At 39.5% G+C, this 19146-nt stretch overlaps 1 protein-coding gene across 2 annotated transcripts in view; it reads left to right on the plus strand.

Moving 5' to 3' along the window:
* Positions 1-14646, plus strand: part of LOC140482415 (contactin-associated protein-like 5) — an 878213-nt gene extending 863567 nt beyond the window's left edge. For both annotated transcript variants that reach the window (XM_072579896.1, XM_072579897.1), the window contains 2 exons: positions 7416-7487; positions 13611-14646. In XM_072579896.1, the coding sequence (XP_072435997.1) occupies positions 7416-7487; positions 13611-13807 (269 nt within the window). In that variant the 3' untranslated portion in view covers positions 13808-14646. The remainder of the gene's footprint in view (positions 1-7415; positions 7488-13610) is intronic.
* Positions 14647-19146: the final 4500 nt, after the last annotated feature.

The raw sequence follows: 19146 nt of genomic DNA on the forward strand, positions 1-19146 counted from the left end.
GGGGGAAATTGCGGTCCTTGAAGAAGGAGGCCATCTGGGTGGTGTGTTGTGGAACTGGTCCTCATGGGAGCAGATGCGGCGAAGATGAAGGAAATGGGAATATGGGATGGCATTTTTGCAGGGGGCAGGGTGGGAGAAGGTGTGGGAGTCGGTCGGTTTATAGTAAATGTCCGTGTCGATTCGGTCACCCGAGATGGAAATGGAAAGGTCTAGGAAGGGGAGGGAGGAGTCTGAGTGAGACACTTCTGCCAATTTTGATAACTGTCACACTATTTTGATAAGGAGGACTTTGGAGGGTTGATAGGGCTGAATTTTTTAAAAATTCATTCATGGGTTGAGGACATTGCTGGTCAAGCCAGAATTTGTTGCCCATCTCTAATTGCCCAGAGGGCAGTTAAGAATCAACCACAATTGCTATGGGTGTGGAGTCATATGTAGGCCAGACTGGGTATGGATGGCAAATTCCTTCCCTAAAGGGCATTAGTGAACCAGATGGAATTTTCCAACAGTCGACGCTGGATTCATGGTCATCATTAGACTCTTACTTCCAGATTTTACTGAATTCAAATTCCACCATCTGCCATGGTGAGATTTAAACCTGGGTCCCCAAAATATTACCTGTGTCTCTGGACTAACAGTCCAGTGATAATACCATAGGTCATTACCTCCCCCCTGTTGTCAATACCGATGCCTTGGATGATGTCAGCTGGTTCTGTTGATTCTGTTCCTTTACTGAGACATTTTAGTAGATTGATACAACTGAGTGGCTTTCTAGTGGTCAGTTAGGACTTAACCACATTGTTGTGGGTCTTGATCACATGTAGACCAGGTATGGATAGCAGTTTTCTTCCTTAAAGGACATCAGTGAACCAGATGGATTTTTACAACAAATGACAATAGTTACATGGTTCGACTGGAATTTTAATTCCAAACTTTATTTGAATTCAAGTTTTTTCTGTTGGCCATGGTATTGGTTTTGCTGGACATTTTCTGAGTTTCTGAATTACTAGTTCAATGACAATACCACCTCACCTCCACATAATGTCCAAATCTTTATTTTGTTCTCTATGAAAGAAATCGCAAAGTGAAGGATAATCAAGACTTTCAACTTACACACTTGCTGTCTGTGAAAATTGTTGAATGCAATTCACTGCTCCCCCTACTTATAAACACATAGAGTTTGGAAATTCCTTTGACTTGGCACTAGATTCACATTAGCAATACTGTGGGCGGCACGGTGGCACAGTGGTTAGCACTGCTGCCTCACAATGCCAGAGACCTGGATTCAATTCCCAACTCAGGTGACTAACTGTGTGGGTTTCCTCCGGGTGCTCCGGTTTCCTCCCACAGTCCAAAGATGTGCAGGTCAGGTGAATTGGCCATGCTAAATTGCCCGTAGTGTTAGGTAAAAATGGGTACATGTAGGGGTATGGGTGGGTTGCGCTTTGGCGGGTCGTTGTGAACTTGTTGGGCCGAAGGGCCTGTATCCACACTGTAAGTAATCTAATCTAGTCTATATGAAAGGGGAAAATTGCCAGCTGTTGATGATTAGATTTTTGTATGTACCTTTTGCTGTGATGCATGATGTATGTCATTGCCTTGCTGCAAACCAAGGTTAAAAGTGATGAGACCGATTGAATGCGACATGCCGTAGAACATTGAGTCTCCATTACTTGCACTCCTTCGTATCTTCTAGAATGCTTGCATGTTTCAGGGCTATCTGATATTTAATTTCAGCCAAGACAAAATGACCTTTCAGAATTTATGAAAAAAAGGGATATAATGATCAAGTCAAATGAAACAAAGGAGTCTATAGATTTTGTTCAAAGCATCTATTACCAGGAATGTAGAAACTTTCAATTGTCTGCATTCTCTATTAGCATTCAAAAGCAGACACATTCACTTTTGGTTGATGAGAGGCTCTCATCCATTGTTGCTCACCACTTGATTTTGAAGTTAACTATGCACAGGCCTGGTTTTGACATCTCTACAGATTCTAAATGCATGAAATTGATTGGTATATTGACGACGTCATTTGTGAAATTTCTGTTCATTCACAAATGTATCAAGCTCTGAAGTGAATTCTTATTTTCATTTGTAATGTTTGAAAGGTCACCTACCTATTAGGAACAGAGACATTACACCCAGAATATGCAAAACTGGTACCTGATTGGAATCAATAAAGACCTTGAAATTACGATTACTCAGACTACCCTAGCTCATTATGCAATTTGTTAATTTCTTCTCTTTAAATGTGTGATGAACTACTTGAAAAGCTACTGATGGTTAAGTGTTCACAGTTATAAAATGGTCTTTAAGAATCATCAGCCAACATCCCTGTGTCAAGATCCACCTGAGTGGAACATCTAATGTTGATCCAAATGGAATTCATAGATTTATGAAAGTTTCCCAAAAAAGAAAGCTACTTTGGGTGAAGAATTATCCTATCTGAGATGTAAACTAGTGGCAACAAAACCTGATGATGCATGTGAGGAGACTGCTGCCAGAAAAGATATGGATTGTGCCCCCTCTGCCAGGTGTGGCAGAACATAATGCACAATCTTCGCTGTTCCTGTGCTCACCCCAAGTTATTTTTTATTTCCACTAATAGAGCTGTTTCCTTTGACTGGGTGGGTCAGTCTGCAGATGCATTCTCAATTTTGGAACACAGATTTCATCCTGATACCTGCAGAAACTGACAGTGAAGGAAAGGTCAAGAACTAATTTATATCTCTTCCATTGTGTATTCCTTTTAGATAAATAGTTGTAACTATAAATAATCATTGCTAATCCCACAGGGAACTAAGGAGTATGCTCTTTATCCAGCAAATGTTTTGACTGTGGAATTTGGTACCATAAACAATAATTGAGAGGTACAACATCTATGCAACTTTTCACTTACTTAATTCAACATGGCCATTATTGGTGGGGACAGAATTTGATATCCATCCCTAACTGCTCTGAAGAAGGTGGTAGTGGACCTACCTTTTAAACTATTGCAGTACGTCTCATGTAGGTAGTCCCACTGTGAATTAAGAAGGAGCTACGGGACTTTGACGCAGTGACGCTGAATGAATGTGAATGTATTTCCAATTCATGATGGGATATAACTTGAAGAACAACCTGTAATTGAGGTTTTCCCAAATGTATGTTCCCTCATACTTCTTGCTGATGGAAGACAGTGTGGTGACTCACTGGTTTCTATTACTTTCCAGTGCCAGGATCTGGGCAGCTGTCTGTTTGGAGTTGGTTCGTTCTTCCCATGTCTGTGCAGATTTTCCCCAGGTGTTCCAAATCCCTCCCACAATCCAGAGGTGTGCAGGTTAGGTGGATTGGCTATGCTAAATTGTTCGTAGTTTCCAGCGTGGTGTAGGTTAGGTGGATTAGCCATGGTAAATGTAGGGTAATGGGGATCGGGGAGAGGTCTGGATGGTATGCTGTCTGGAGGGTCAGTGCAGACTCGATGTATCAAAAGGCCTTTCTGTGCATTCTGAGGATTCCATGATTCTATGACCATAGGTTTAGAAGATTCTGTCAAAAGAGATTCAGTGAGTTTTCAAGGTGCATCTTTTATGCTATTGTGCCACCGTGCATCAGTGGTGGATGTAATGTATGTTTAAGGTAGTGGATGGCACACCAATTAAATAGACTGATTCGTCCTGTATGATATCAAGTGTGTTGAGCATTGTTGAAGCTGTATTCATTCAGGCAAATGGAGAGTGGTCCTGATTAGTGCCTTGTACATGGCAGTCAGACTTTTAGGAGTTAGGAGTGAGATACTCTCAATTCCTGACGAGGTTTTGTAGCCCCAATATTTATCAGGCTGTCCAGTTAAGGTTGTCATTAATAATAGCTCCCAGGTGTCAATGGTGGGCCTCTAGCAAAAATTATAGTGTTCAACATTCAAGAGAGATAGATTAGACTCACTGAAGTTAGAGCTGGTTGCTATCTAGCACCTACATGGTGCAAATGTATTGAGATGTTTATAAACCCAAGACTGAATGTTGTCCAGATCTTACGACGTGCCGCATAAACTTCACTATCTGAGGTGATTTGAATGGTAACTGTGTAATCATCGGACATCCCCACTTCTGACATTATGATAGTGAGGGGTTCTCCAATCATCCAGTTGAAGACTCAGGCTAGTTTCAACCTTGATTACTCAATGTAGCAGTTGTCTCCTGGAAGAGCATAGTCTTTCAATTCTCTATAGTGTCTGGAATTCAAGGGTAAAATCACAAAGAAAGATTAACAAACAACAGTAGTACTTCATGGAATTTAGGATATAATGGTTGATTTGATTGAATTTGGATATATTAATGAGAACGCAAGGAGTAGATGGTGAAACTGTCAGCATTGACTGTCATAGCTTGTCTGGAGTCCACACGTGGAAGTGAATGCAGAAGTATAGGAATTGTTTGTAGTGAATTTGTGCTTCTCTAAGGGATGTAGTGTTGGTGTTATTCACTTTGTAAGCAATTCAAAATCATTGAACATGAGAACTTCAGCTTTTTCATAATTTCTCTGGTTGTAAAACCACTTGGAAAACTACATCCTGTTGCTGGAGATATCACTGGGTTTAAACAACATACTAAAATCACAATTATTGCAAGAAAATCTCTTTGGCCCTGAAAGTCAGTTTTATATTTAGGATTATCAGATCCGCCATGATCACATTGCATGATGGAGGAGACTCAATGGGCTGAATGGCTTACTTGTGCCGCTTTGACACATGTTCTTTATGGAATATGAAATTTCTCCATGATGGTAAAGAAATGCACACTTAAAGCAAAATGACAATCTTACATTTCTTTATGATATTTTGTCTTCTCTCTTCATTCCATATGTGTGTCTCAATCTTGATTTTCTTTCTGCAAAGTTCTGTTAGAAGCTGAAAGATAATCAATGCTTTCAACATACTGGTCTGTGAAAATCCTTCAGTGCAATTGGCTATTCACTCTGCTTTGTGACCTCACTATCATTAAAGGCTGGAAGATCTATTTCACTTGGTGCCAGATTCAAATTAACATTAAAATCCCCATCCTGTCATGAGTTTTGACTTTGATCGTGCCTTTCCTTGAAGCCAGTGATGAACACCTCCATTGCTTTGTTGCAAACTGCTTTATTTGGATAAATGCTTTTCAACATTTCATATCCTGGTATGGACTGAAACATATATAGTGTAGAATGTTGATTATCTGAATTTCAATTGTTTGCACTCCTAAGTACCTTTTGAATGCTTGCAGCTTTTCAGGACATTGGATCTTTTATCTATTTATTTATCTTTTATTTTAATCTAAAATTTTTATGTTCAGCAACTGGGCTGCTTGAATTTATTAAAAAAGAGAAAAACAAGCAATTCCAGAAAACAAAGGAGTTTATATTGTTCAAAACATCTTTTGCAGGGAGTTTAGAAAGTCTGGATTGAGTGATACATTTAATACATCATTTGCTAGATTCTTGTATATGTACAAGTGTACCAAGCTTTGAAATAGATTCTTGTTTTCACTTAAAATGCATGGAAGATCACCTGTCGACAGTAATATTTCATCAGTATTTTGTTCGAACAAAGTAAACTGTTATGGAAACCTGAGAGCTTATGTTAATGAATAAAGTCCTTGATATTGCAATTACTCAGAACACTTTATGCTATTATACAATATGCTAATCTCCTCTCTTAAATGTTTAGTGAACTACTTCAAGTGTTACAAATGATAAGTGGTGTTCACAACTTCTAAAAATGATATTTGAGAATCACAGGTCTATAATCCTTGTATAAATGCCAAGATCCACCTGATGGGAACATTTAGCATTGATCAAGCAGGAGTTTGGAGATTTATAAGCATTTTTTAAACTATAATAGTCTGGGTGAAGAACGATGCTAACAGCTGGCATAGTTAAGGTGTCAATTTGTGAGATAAGGTTGCAAAATATGGCAGAGATTTCCTCTTCTGAGGGTGTTCATGAGAGTGGATTATTGCCAAAAAAGATATGGGTTGAGACTCAGCTGCCAGATTTGGAAAGGATCAATGAAAAGCACAATTCTTAATTCCACCTCCCCCTCCCACATCCACCCATCTCTAAAGAAAAAATCCAATTTAAATTTTACTTCCATTGATTGGCATCTTTCCTTCAACTCATCAATGAATTCTAAATTTTGGAACAAATAGACATTTCACCCTGTAACGGTGCAAAAATTTCCAAGGATCTACATATCTTTTTCCAGAACAACTTCTGTCTCTTTCATTATTTTACTTTATTGGACAAATGCTCACAGATTGTTGCGTAAATGCCATGAGCTTTCAGAGTATAGGTTACTCAGTTCCTTTTTAAAGGTTAAGGATTTTAATGGAATTTAAGATCAGGCTTGTACCTTCCAGGGAGTGCCTGATGAAACAAACTACTGGGAAATAATGTGAGGGACAGGCAGTTAATTTGATCATATTTAGTGGTCAGTTTCCTCTTCTGGATCCATGTGTAGGTAAGCTGCACTTCAAATGAAAAATGAACAGATGAGGACTGCATTAATAAAGCTATTAACATTTAACTGAACCAATCCACATCCATGTGCAGTAAGACCTAAGCAATATTCAGGTTTGAGCTGCTAGGTAGCAAGTAACAATTACAGCAGGCAACAACATCTCCAACAAAGTAGACCTTGATCATTGATATTCAGTGGTATATTCATGACTGAAGGCCCTAATGATCAACATTTGGTTACAATTGACTAGAGACTGAACTGGATCTTCCATACAAATACTGTGTTATGAGAATGGATTAGAAGTTTTGAACTGTCCACAATTTACAAGGCACAAGTAGGAAGTCTGATGGAATATTCTCCATTTGCTTGGATGGGTGCGGATCTAACAACACTCAAAGAGCTCAACACCATTCAAAAGAAAGTTATCCTGCTTGGTTCGCACCTAACACCTAACACTTTCAACATTTGCACCCTTCACCATCATCCACACACACTTGTATCATCTATAAAATATACTGAGGTAACTTAGCAAGTTTCCTCCAAAAGCATCTTCCAAAGCCATGAACTCTACACCTCTAGAATAAGGGCCACAGATACTTACCAATCTCACCTGTAGCAACATCTGCTTTGAAACACATACCATCCTGACTTGGAACTATATCCTTCATTTCCTTCATTGTCTCTGGGTCAAGATCCTGGCACTCCCTAGTAGCGCTGTGGGTATCCTTACACACCAAGCACTTCAGTGGCTCAAGGAAGCAGTTCATCACCATATGATGGACAATAATTGCTGGCATTGGATGCCCATATCCCACAAATGAATAGAAAAAAATATACCACACAGATGCAGAACATACAAAAATATTAATAAATATATTATAATGCATTATCAGCTGATAATTCTGACTTTGATTCTTTTTAAATTTAATTGCAGATCATTCTGGGACGATAGATGTGGGTCAACCATTAAAAAATTCAGTCAGAGGTGACTCAGCAGTCATTGGAGGTAAGTGTTTGAAATGGCTACTGGACTATAACATTCCCATTTTATAAATTTTAGATTGTTGTTGTAAAATCCCTCCATTATCTTGCCCTCTCTATCTCTGTAACCTCCATCAGTGCTTAAATCCTCTAAAATCTCTGTGCTCCTCCAATTCTAGTTTCTTGCATACCCTTGATTTTCAAGGCTCCACCATTACAAATTTAAAACTTTCCTCCTTGACTAAGCTTCTGGTTACTTCTTCTAATATCTGATTCTATGGTTCTTATATCAAATTTTGTTTGATAATCTCGATTGTGAATTGCCTTATTATGTTTCACTGTATTGATGATGTTACACCTTTCCTTTCTGAAAATGTGCACGAGCCACATATTTTAAAATTAGGCATGCATTTGTACATCTCCATAAATGTTTAAGAATGACCATAATAACTTAATCAGATTTTTTTGTTTACTTTGAGTTATGTGAAATATTGAAAAGGCTATTTTATAACAAACCATGTTGCCCTCTTCTTCGATCACTTAAACTGTTCTCAGAATGCTAATTCCACCTTAATTGCCAGTCAATATTTATGCTGCTTTGTCATTAAGAAGCATAGTTATTGCAAGGAATATGCCAAGTTAGTCTTGTGTAATGTTATAGACTAGGCCAAACCACTCAAAACATTCTTAAGCAGGAAACCCAGACCATAACTTTGCAATTTGTTTCGGTAAGTGTACAGTGAAAATTACCTGGAGTAACTTAGCTAGGTTGACTACTAGATTTTAAAGCAGACGAAACTTTAATCACAAAATTACACCATGAAACACAAAGAACAGAATACAGAAACCCTATAGAACTCAGTCTTTCCAAACTAGACTTCATTATGCTGTTCTGAATATACACAACAGTCCCAAGAAGCAAACTCCACCTTGAAGTTGAAGGGCAGAAAAAGAGAGAGAGAGAGTTTCCACACAACTCCCTGTTGAACTCCTCACCATTCAGGTCTGAACTAAACTGCTCAGCTAGAGAGCTGACCACTGGCCTTCATTATACACATCACTTCTAAAACATGACCACTTTGGCCTGAAGTCTCATCTGTTTACCTATAAACCAAAAGACTCTCAAAATCCTTTCCATCTCTGTACCAAACCAGACTAATCGGAGCCCAGCCAGGTTTATTGCCCCTCTGAAAAAAGTCAAGGACAGGGCTTCCTTGAGCCAAGGAACAGCTTTTAGAGTAAAAAAGGGATGAGCTTTATGACAATAATAAAAAGAAAAAGACAACTAAATTGAAATGAACTACTGTAAGGTCTAAAGCTTCAAAGCAAACCTACTGAATCCTAGTCACAAATCACACAATACCAGATTATTGTCCAATGGGTTTATTTGGAAGCACTAGCTTTCAGTGCACAACCCTTCATCAGATGGTTGTAGAGAATAAAATTTTAAGACACAGAATTTATAGCAAAAGTTTACAGTGTGATGTAATTGAAATTACATATTGGAAAAGACCTGGATTGTTTGTTAAGAATCTCATCTTTTAGAATGACCATGTTGGTTTCAGTTCTTTCATATGTAAATCGCAAAACTATTTTTAAAAGTTACATTTTCAAGTGAACTTTAACAATTGGTGTCATGTCAGCCCAGATAATGTATTGAAGGTGTAAGCTTGCCTGTCTGAGGCTGTCTGTGCCACAATGTCAGACTGATTCTAATCTAAAAAATGGAATTGCTGAATCTTACAAGAATTCATGCAGAGTTTGAGCAAAGTAAAATGTAATTCTGCAAGTACAAATTGTTTACTGTGAGGAGGACAGCATAAACTCTAGAAGGCTATTGACAAGTTGGTGGAGTGGGCAAATTGATGGCAGATGAGTTTTAATGCATAGAAATATGAGGTGGTGCCCTGTGGAGGAAGTATATATATTGAAAGACAAGATAAAATAACGGGTACAATTGTAAAATGGTGCAAGGGTGAAGGGACCAAGTGGAATACATGCAGAGATATTGATAGCAGTAAAATACATAGAGCTGCAGTGAGTAAAATTGACAGTCTCCTTGGCTTTATTAATTGGAGCATAGAGTGCAAGAGAAAAGAGATGATGTTGAACTTGTAAAAGGCAATTGCTAGACCTCAAGTGGAGTATTTTATACAGCTCCGAGTGTTATGTTGTAGGAAAGATTGGTGAGAGTGAAGAAAAGGCTTACAAGAATGGTACCAGAAATGAGAAAGTTCAGTTATGAGGATAGATCTGAAGAAATTAGGACTATTCTCCTTGCTGAGAGGAGATCTAACAGAGATTTTCAATATCATAAGTGGGCTTGATAGGGTAGATAAGGAGTGAATGTTCCTGCTTATGAAAGGAACAAGAACAAGAGGTTGTTTATTTGAAGTGACCTGCAAAGGAAGCAAGAATAAAGTGAGGAAATCTTTTTTTCATTCAGTGAGTGGTTGGGATGTGGAATGCATTGCCTGGAAATATGTTGGAGGCTGGTCCCACTGAAGCATTCAAGAGGGCACTGGATAATTATTATCACTTTCTCTCTTCAATTGATAGTTTGCCTCTTGCTTCTGTTCTCTCTTCCATTTCTGACAACGCTTCAATTCGATTACTTGTCGCTAATCTCTATCCTTTGGGACCTCCTGCCTCTGAAGCTGAGAGAGCAGAACTACCTGCTGTTTTTGTCACATGTATGTCATTATTTTATGGGGACTGCGTCCAGATGTGTGCATCTGGATGGATTCTCCCTGTGGTCCCACAAGACGATTATGCACATAAGCAGCACCTCAGTTGAGGAATGGTGTTGCAACAAGCTTTTATGTGGTTGGGAGTTCAGAAGCGAAATAAATGCGTGATGAAGCGAAGTATTAAGGGGGTACAAGCTATGTGATTTACACAGCAACATCAGCACGATATAATGATTGAGGGTACGTTGAAGGCATGCAGTCTGTCCCTACTGGAATAGGAACAACTACTTGTAGGTAAAATTGTCAGTTCAGTGGGAGTCATTGAAAGAGGAAATAGTGAAAGAATGCAGCAATAAGACTGGACACCCCTGCTTGTTAAGGGGTATGAAGGTCAGGATTAAGACAATGAGAGAAGTTTATAGCAGATAAAATGGGATTAGAGTTAGCTTTAGGGTTAACCCAATAGACCAGAGTCCCTAGAAAAGTATTAAAAGTGCGGGGGAAACCTAAAAACAGAATTAGGAAAGGAAAGGCAGTGTGTGAGAAAGCACTAAACTGAACTAATGAAAAACCCAAATGGTTGATATAAACATATAAAGAGTAGGAAAGTAATTAGGTTGAAAAGTAGGGCCCAGTAATACCATCGAGATAATCATTGTGCAAACTCAGAAAACATGGGCACTGACCTCAATGAACAATTTACATCAGTCCTATATAGCAACATGGAAAATAGCAACAGAAGTAGGCCATTCAGCCCTTCAAGCCTCCTCAGCCTTTTAGTACATAAATGGCTGATTCTCCTACTTGCTACCCTGTTCCTGCTTTCTTCCCATACCCTTTGGTCCCTTTAAGCCTAGAATTATTTCTATCTCCTTCTTGAAATCATTCAATGTTTTGGCCTCAACCACTTTCTGTGGAAGCAATTTCAGAAGGCTCACCAGTCTCTGCTTGAAGAAATTTCTCCTCATGGCTTCACAACAAAAAGATTTATGAAAGAAATTCAGTCCTTAAGACCTTGGCAGCTGAAGGCTGAGTGCCAAAGATGGAGTGATAGAAATCACGTAGGCAGAGGAAGACAGAATTAGAGAAGCACAGATCTCCGGGATGGTCATTGTACTGAAGAAAGTTGTGGGAAGAGATGTGAAAAATTCAAAAGCAGGGATGAAGATTTAAAAACTGAGATTGGGACCCAGAAATGGTTACTGCACAGAAATTTGATAACTCTTAAGTATCGGATGGTGGCTCAGTGGCTGATTAAGTGGACTACAGGAGTAATTATACATTTTATCTGAGAAACATCACTGAGCATTTCTACAAGACACTATGTCATTGTTACATCAGATCAAGGGGAGCTAGAACTTGAGTAGAAAGGTTAAAGAAGGTATCCTCTCTTACCACCCCTTCTATACATTTCTCTTTAATAGACCTGCTACAGTTCAATCTCAAGAATGCAGACCTAACTTTACAATAGCTCATAGGTCAGTTGGTTCATGGTGCTGGGACTTAGCATCAATTGGCTTATTAAAGTCAAGCTACCGGTGATTGACTAATCATTTATTTCATCAATCTGGCAAGTGGGGTGGCATGTTGGCTCAGTGGTTAGCATTGCTGCCTCACAGCCACAGGAACTTGGGTTCAATTTGAACCTTGCGTGACTGTCTGTGTGGAGTTTGAACGTTCTCTCCTTATTTGCATGGGTTTCTGCCAATGGTTCGGTTTTCTCCAACAGACCAAAAATGTGAGGTTAGGTGGATTAGCCATGTTAAATTATCTATAGTGTCCAGGCTAGGCAGACTAGGTGGATTATCCTTGGTAAATGCAGGGTTACAGGGACTGAGTATGACTTGGATGCTCATCAGAGGGTCAGTATGGACTTGAGTGGCTGAATGGCCTCTTTTTGCACTGTAGGGTTTCCGTGATTCCATTAATTGCCCAACTATCTGGCTGTAAATTGGAAAAATGGCCAATTTTTCTCACATACTAAATGGATGAATGCACTGAGTTGTCAGAGGAGGGTTCAGTTCACCTGATGACCTTCACCCTGGAATGTTGCAAGTGATAGCTACAAGAATGCAGTGGTGATCACCTTTCAAAATTCTAGTAAATCTACAGCACAGATGACGGTTGCAAATGCTTAAGAAAGGAAGGAGAAAGAACATGGGGAATGACAGACATGTTAGTCTGACATAAGTAGCTGGAAGCCCATATAAAGAATATGATTACTGGATCCTTAGAAACATGATTGTTTAATTGGACAGAGTCAACATAGATAAGTGCAGGATCAAGAGTGTGGTGCTGGAAAAGCCCAGCAGGTCAGGCAGCATCCGAGGAGCAGGAGAATCAATGTTTCAGGCAAAAACGCTTCATCAGGAGTGAGGCTGGGAGCCAAAGGGGGTGGTGAGATAAAGGGGAGGAGGGAGGGACTGGGGGGAAGGTAGCTGAAAGTGTGATAAGTAGATGGAGGTGGGGATAATCGGGATAGATTAGAGAGGAGGGTGGAGTGGATAGGTGGGAAGGAGGATGGACAGGTAGGACAGGTCATGAGGGCGGTACCAAGTTGGAAGGTTGGAACTGGGATAAGGGGGGGGGGGGTGAAATCCACATTGATGCCGTAGGGTTGGAGGGTCCCGAGGCAGAAGATGAGGCATTCTTCCTGCAGGTGCCAGTGGTTAGGATGTGGCGATGGAGGAGGCCCAGGATCTGCATGTCCTAGATGGAGTGGGAGGGGGAGTTGAAATGTTAACTTCAAAAACAAACTGAAATTGCTGGAGAAACTCAGGAGGATATATGAAAGGTTAATCATATTTGACTACCTTCATAGTGTTTTATGAGGATGTTACTCGCAGAGTTGATAGTGGGCACCTCAGAAATGTAGTATATTTCGGAAAATTAGTAAACAGGTTAGTAAAGCACATAGAATTGGAGGCAATATTGATTGAGGATTAATTGACTGACAGAAAGTAGAGATTCAGAGTAAATGTGTCATTCTCAGGTTAGCAGTCTGTGCCCAGTGGGATACCAAAGTCATTGGTGCTTGGGCCACAACTGTTCACAATGATTTGACTGTGGGCCCCATAATCACATTTGCAACAAAACAAAGAACTTCAGATACTGAAAATCTGAAAGACAAACAGAAATTGCTGTAGAAACTCAGCAGGTCTGTCAGCATGTGACAGAAAGCAGAGTTAATGTTTCAAGTTTGGTGACTTTTCATCAGAACTCATATTTGTTATTTTTGCAGGTTTGCCGATGGTACAAACGTTGGGAGTAATGAAGAGGATGCAGAGAGATTTCAGGGGATTATTTATCCCATTGCCTGACTGATTGCTGGTTTTACTTTTCATTGTGGAGATAGTGAGGACCGCAGATGCTGGAAAGTCATTGTAACTTGTTACTGCTACTGCAGGAACTAGTCCTCACTCCCTTATTCAAACTCAGTTCTTTTTTCTCACCCACAGGTATTATAGCAATCGTGATCTTTGTCATCCTCTGCATCGTTGCTGTAACAGGACGCCTGTTGTACAGGCACAAAGGCACGTATCGCACCAACGAAACAAAGGGGGTTGAGTATGCTGAAAATACTGACACCACACTGAAGAACAATGCCAATTATCAGGACTCCATTAGTGAAGGCAAGAAGGAATATTTCATCTGACAGTGATACAAGCCCTTCTCATTACCTCAGTTACAGCAGAAGATTAATAACACTAACAGCTGGGACTCACTGACTGTACAATGAGTTAACAATGGACTCTGCAGCCAAAATGGCCAAAGTACTGTACATGGCATAGGACTGGTTTTCATGATCAGATGGGGCAGAATTTGTTGTTTTCTGTTAACTGTGGATGAGTTTAGCAGAATAGATATACAAATTCTATCGAATTTGAAAAATGTTTATAAACAGCTATTAAAAGGTGAAATCTTTTACTTTAAGTGGCCCAAAGCAGATATCCCATTTATTTCAATAGCATTATTTTAAAAGCTGGCTGGGGAAAGATGGTGCACATGTCCACCGAAGCAGTTAAGTGATATAGAAAAAAGTTCAAACTAAATCAGATTCACTCAAGATTCTGATCAGTGGAACTTTAATATTGACTAAATAAATGCGACTTTGATAGAAATCATCTTTTTTTATTCAGTGATCTGTTCCATTCATTCCATCCATGAGGAATCAGTTGATTTCTTCCTCCTGTGCTTAAGTTGGTTTTGCAATATTTTTGCACACACTTGTAATTGTGCAGGGATACACCAGGGACTGTGGTTAGCACAAGAGACACGAAGGAAGACAGATTCTAATTTCCTATAAATTGACTTTGGAACAGGCAAAACAAAAGAAGTTTAGATCACCAAGTTTATAAAGTGCATTGTGACCTAAATAGCCTCAGGCAAACATGGACCTGTTTGGCATGTATTTCATTCATAGCTCAACTTGCAGTCTGTAAGACCACAGCAAATGGACCACCATACAGTTTGAATTAAACAATACTGCTTTTTTGTTTGTCTCAACATAGTTTGTGTAACATAAAGCTGCTCTGTTCCTCTTGGTAGTAGACTAGCAATCTTACCAGAGATGCTGCGTTGTAGACAGTATAAGGATTTCTTCTTGAAAATCTCACCTTTGCAGGAACGGTCTACTTTACACAGTGCTTTTGCCAGAGCAAAAGCATCCTGATCCTAAACTGAATGATCTTATACTTGAACTGAGTCTGCTTGATGCTAATACTGGGTTTCCAAAATGGGAAGTGTTCCTTTCCCCAAATACTAACATCCTACAAATAAATGTGACATTGTTATAAAAGATGTGTTTGTTCATAATATGGTCCAGAGATAATGAGCACAGTAGTCCATTCTGAGTAGGTAGTTTTCTAATTAAACCCTTTCATTTGAACATATAATCTTCCCTTTTATTATTCAGTGTGTCTTTGGTACATACTATCAGCAACATTTAAACCAACAACAGACTAATTTATAAGAATCAAAACCTTTTCTTTGTTTCTATAATGTGACTGAAGTGCTATGATGCTGAAGTTAAAATGACTGCTGCAGCCTTACATATATTTATAAAAGTGCTTTGTAAAAGTGTTCTGTGTTACAACTTCTTGAAGTACCTCCTTGTGTGAAAATTTTACAACTCTTTTGTAAAAAAAAAGGAACATCCAATGTCATGTTAACACTCATCCTGGATTCAAAGTGATCAAGTGTAAATTTAAACTGTTGTCCTCCTCCTTGTATTTAACATCTACAAGTTATCTCTTACATTTACGATTAAACTAATAAGATGAAAACAAAAGAATATGACATCTATAACCTTTTCAGTAAAGCAATTTTGTTATGATCATTACTGGGCTTAACACATGGGTCCACGCGTGCAATAAATCAACAGAACTCGTTCAACTGAGATAATCTATTTGAAATTAAACCAACCTTTGCAGAAAATCGTACCCTTGTGACAGTCTCAAGTGTCACACTGGCTCTCAAACCCCATGCCTGGTTGCTTGTTGCAAACTGTATTGTAATTCATGTAAGAAAATTCCAAAACTGTGAGGCTATTTTATTTGATCAAACATTCTGGGGTGGAATGGTAGCTCAGTGGTTAACACTGCTGCCTCACACCACCAGGGACCTGGGTTTGATTTCAGCCTTGGGTGAGTGTATGCAGTTTGCACATTCTCCCCCTGTCTGTGTGGGTTTTTGCTCAATGCTCTGGTTTCCTCCCACCGACCAAAGAAGTGCAGGTTAGGTGGCTTAGCCATGCTAAATGGTCTGTAGTTCGCAGGCCAGGGGGATTAGCCATAGTAAATTCGGAATTACGGAGGTGTTCTGGTGCTTTTCGGAGCGTTGGTACAGACTCGATGGGCTAAATGACGTCTTTCCACACTGTCAGTTATTCCGATGTTTTTTGGTAGTTTGCCTATAATTGGGTCAAAGAAATTCAGATTCTTTGCATATCTTGATATTGGAAATAGAGAAGGCAGCAATTAAATGAGAACAATAAAGTGGCGTATAGTCCATTTGATCATCACCATCAAGGCAGGAAAACAACCCTTACTCAATGAAGAGTGCAGACAGTCATACCAGGATCAGCACCAGGTACACCTAAAAGTGAACTGTCCACCTAATGAAGCTGTAATACAGGGCTACTTGCATTGCAAACAGCAAGCGATGGACTGACTTATGTGAGTCTTCAATTAATTTTTCAAATCTAAGCTCTGTTGAATCCAGATGTAAATTATGGTGGACAGTTTAGCAAATGACAGGAGGAGGAGGCAGCTCCATATATGTCCCCATCTTCAATAAATGGGAAGCCACATCAGTGTAAAATGCATAGCTAGAATACTTGCAGCTTTAAACTCCAGGTACAGTAGAGCCCTGTACCTGCGGGGGGAGGGAGGGAGTTATGTGTCAAGACTTACTGTGGAAGCCCAAAACTATGGGTAGGTGCAAATCACTTAAATGAGATACTGGATTAGTGGTGCTGGAAGAGCACAGCAGTTCAGGCAGCATCCAATGAGCAGCAAAATCGACGTTTCGGACAAAAGCCCTTCATCAGGAATAAAGGCAGTGAGCCTGCAGGGCTTTTGTCCGAAACGTCAATTTCGCTGCTCGTTGGATGCTGCCTGAACTGCTGTGCTCTTCCAGCACCACTAATCCAGTATTTGGTTTTCAGCATCTGCAGTCATTGTTTTTACCCACTTAAATGAGAAACATACCTTTCCAGCAGACTCCTGGTCCCTGGTTCTGGAATATTTGTTCAATATGTTTGGGCCACGATAAACCATGGGTAACTGAAACCATGGAAACCAATTCCGCGGATACAGGGGTTGCTCTGTAATTTATGAACAGATGCGTTTTCTACTGATTTTGTTCAAAATCCTGTTCAGCCCAAGGTTTTGTCAACTTTAACTTGTAAATATATAAGTAATGATGAACTGAGATACAGCCATATGATTGAATCGATGTTTATGTGAGATGAGATTGATTAGATTGGTAATAGGATAACTAATTTACATTTTACCTTATGCTGAAATGGTTTGACGAGTGCCAATTTCTATACTTTTATAATTTGATTCACACCTGTTCTTTGTTGTGTTAATAGACGACGACATCTGAAACAGTATCCATTTAAAACAGGCATAAAGACTCATTTAATTAGAAGCAGTTTGGTAACTCAGTTAACGATGCTACTGAACACGTAATAATTTTCTTTGACCATGTACTGTTTGATAACAAGAAGTTATGCCTGGTTGTGACTGGTGTGCCTTCATTCCAAATCAAAGTGAAGAGATTTTGCTGAGTTTGAGCTTCTCTGCTCCCAACTACCCGACAACAAACCAGTGTCTACAGAAGACAGTGAATCCTTGAAGGTGCACTGAGTTGATCAAATGTGAGCACATTATGGGATTCCAAATGACCTGTCCAATTTTTATATGTTACTTGAATATCTGACTGCATTATGGACATATCACTAAACCTGATTAAGGGATTGGAATGGTCATTGTTAGCAAGCATGACTTCATCAACAAAGTGCACACCATTCTTAAAAGTCCAAGTGTGTATCAATTGTACCTGCCATTAAGCAGTTTTATTTGAAAGACCACAAACTCCAGGAGCAGAAACAGGTGATCCAGCCCATTGAGTCTTCTCTACCATTTGATGAGATCATGGCTGATCTGATAACCTTTAACTCAACTTTCCTGCTTTTCCCCGATAACTCTTGATTCCTTTACTGATTAAAAATCTGCCTGTCTCAGCTTTGAACATACAAATGACCCAACATTGACAGCCTTCTGCAGTGAAGAAATCCACAAATTCACTATCCTCAGAGAGAAAACCCTGTGTCTTAATTAGATGATGCCTCATTCCAAGATTATGCTGCCTGGATCTAAAATCTCCCATAAGGGGAAGCAAATTTTCTGTATCTATCCTGTCAAATCCCCTAACAATCTTGTATGTTTCAGTAAAGTCACCTCATATTCTTCTCAACTCCAATAAGTACAGGCATGACCTACTCAATGTCTCTTCATGAGGCAGTACCTTCATACCTTGGATCAACCGAGTGAACATTCTCTGAACTGCCTCCAATGCCTATGTATCTTGCGTTAGATAAGGAAATCAAAACTGTTCTCAGTATTCCAGCCATGCCACAAATATTTTTCACAAAACCTCCTTAGTTTTATCTCTGTTTCCTTTTGAAATGAAGGCCAACATTCTATTTACCTTACCTATTATCTGCTGATCTTGCATGCTAGCTTTGTGAGTTATGCACAAGGATTCCCAAATCCTGGTGTGTTGTAGCTTTCTGTAGTCTTTCTCCATTTAAAAGATATTCAGCTCCTCCATTCTTCCTGCCAAAGTACATACTTCATAATTTACCACATTGTACTCCATTGGTCAATTTCTTATCCTTTCACTTAGCCTTTTTATGTCATTCTCACCATTTGTCTTCCCAATTATGTTTGTGTCATCTGCAAACGTGGCTGCTTCCTTGTCTAAATCATGAATATGCATTGTAAGTGATTGTAGTCACAGCTCTAGTTTCTGTTGCACTCTAGTAATTACAGTTTGCCATCCTGAACATGCCGCCTTGATCCCAACTCTCCATCTTCCATTAGCTAGCCAATCCTTTAACATGCTGATATACTACTCAAAGCGCCATGGCCTTTTGTCTCATTAGGTGGACTAATGTGTGCCAACACATCAAATGCCTTCTGAAAAGCCAAATGTATTACATCCACAAAGCTTCCACAAAGTCTCACAAACTTGATTGAGGTTTTTTGAAGAAGTAACAAAGAAGATTGATGAGAGCAGAGCAGTAGATGTGATCTATATGGACTTCAGTAAGGCATTCGACAAGGTTCCCCATGGGAGACTGATTAGCAAGGTTAGATCTCAGGGAATACAGGGATAACTAGCCATTTGATTACAGAACTGGCTCAAAGGTAGAAGACAGAGGGTGGTGGTGAAGGGTTGTATGTCAGACTGGAGGCCTGTGAC

This window comes from Chiloscyllium punctatum, chromosome 10, assembly GCF_047496795.1.
Source record: "Chiloscyllium punctatum isolate Juve2018m chromosome 10, sChiPun1.3, whole genome shotgun sequence".
In the NCBI taxonomy this organism is placed as follows: Eukaryota; Metazoa; Chordata; class Chondrichthyes; order Orectolobiformes; family Hemiscylliidae; genus Chiloscyllium; species Chiloscyllium punctatum.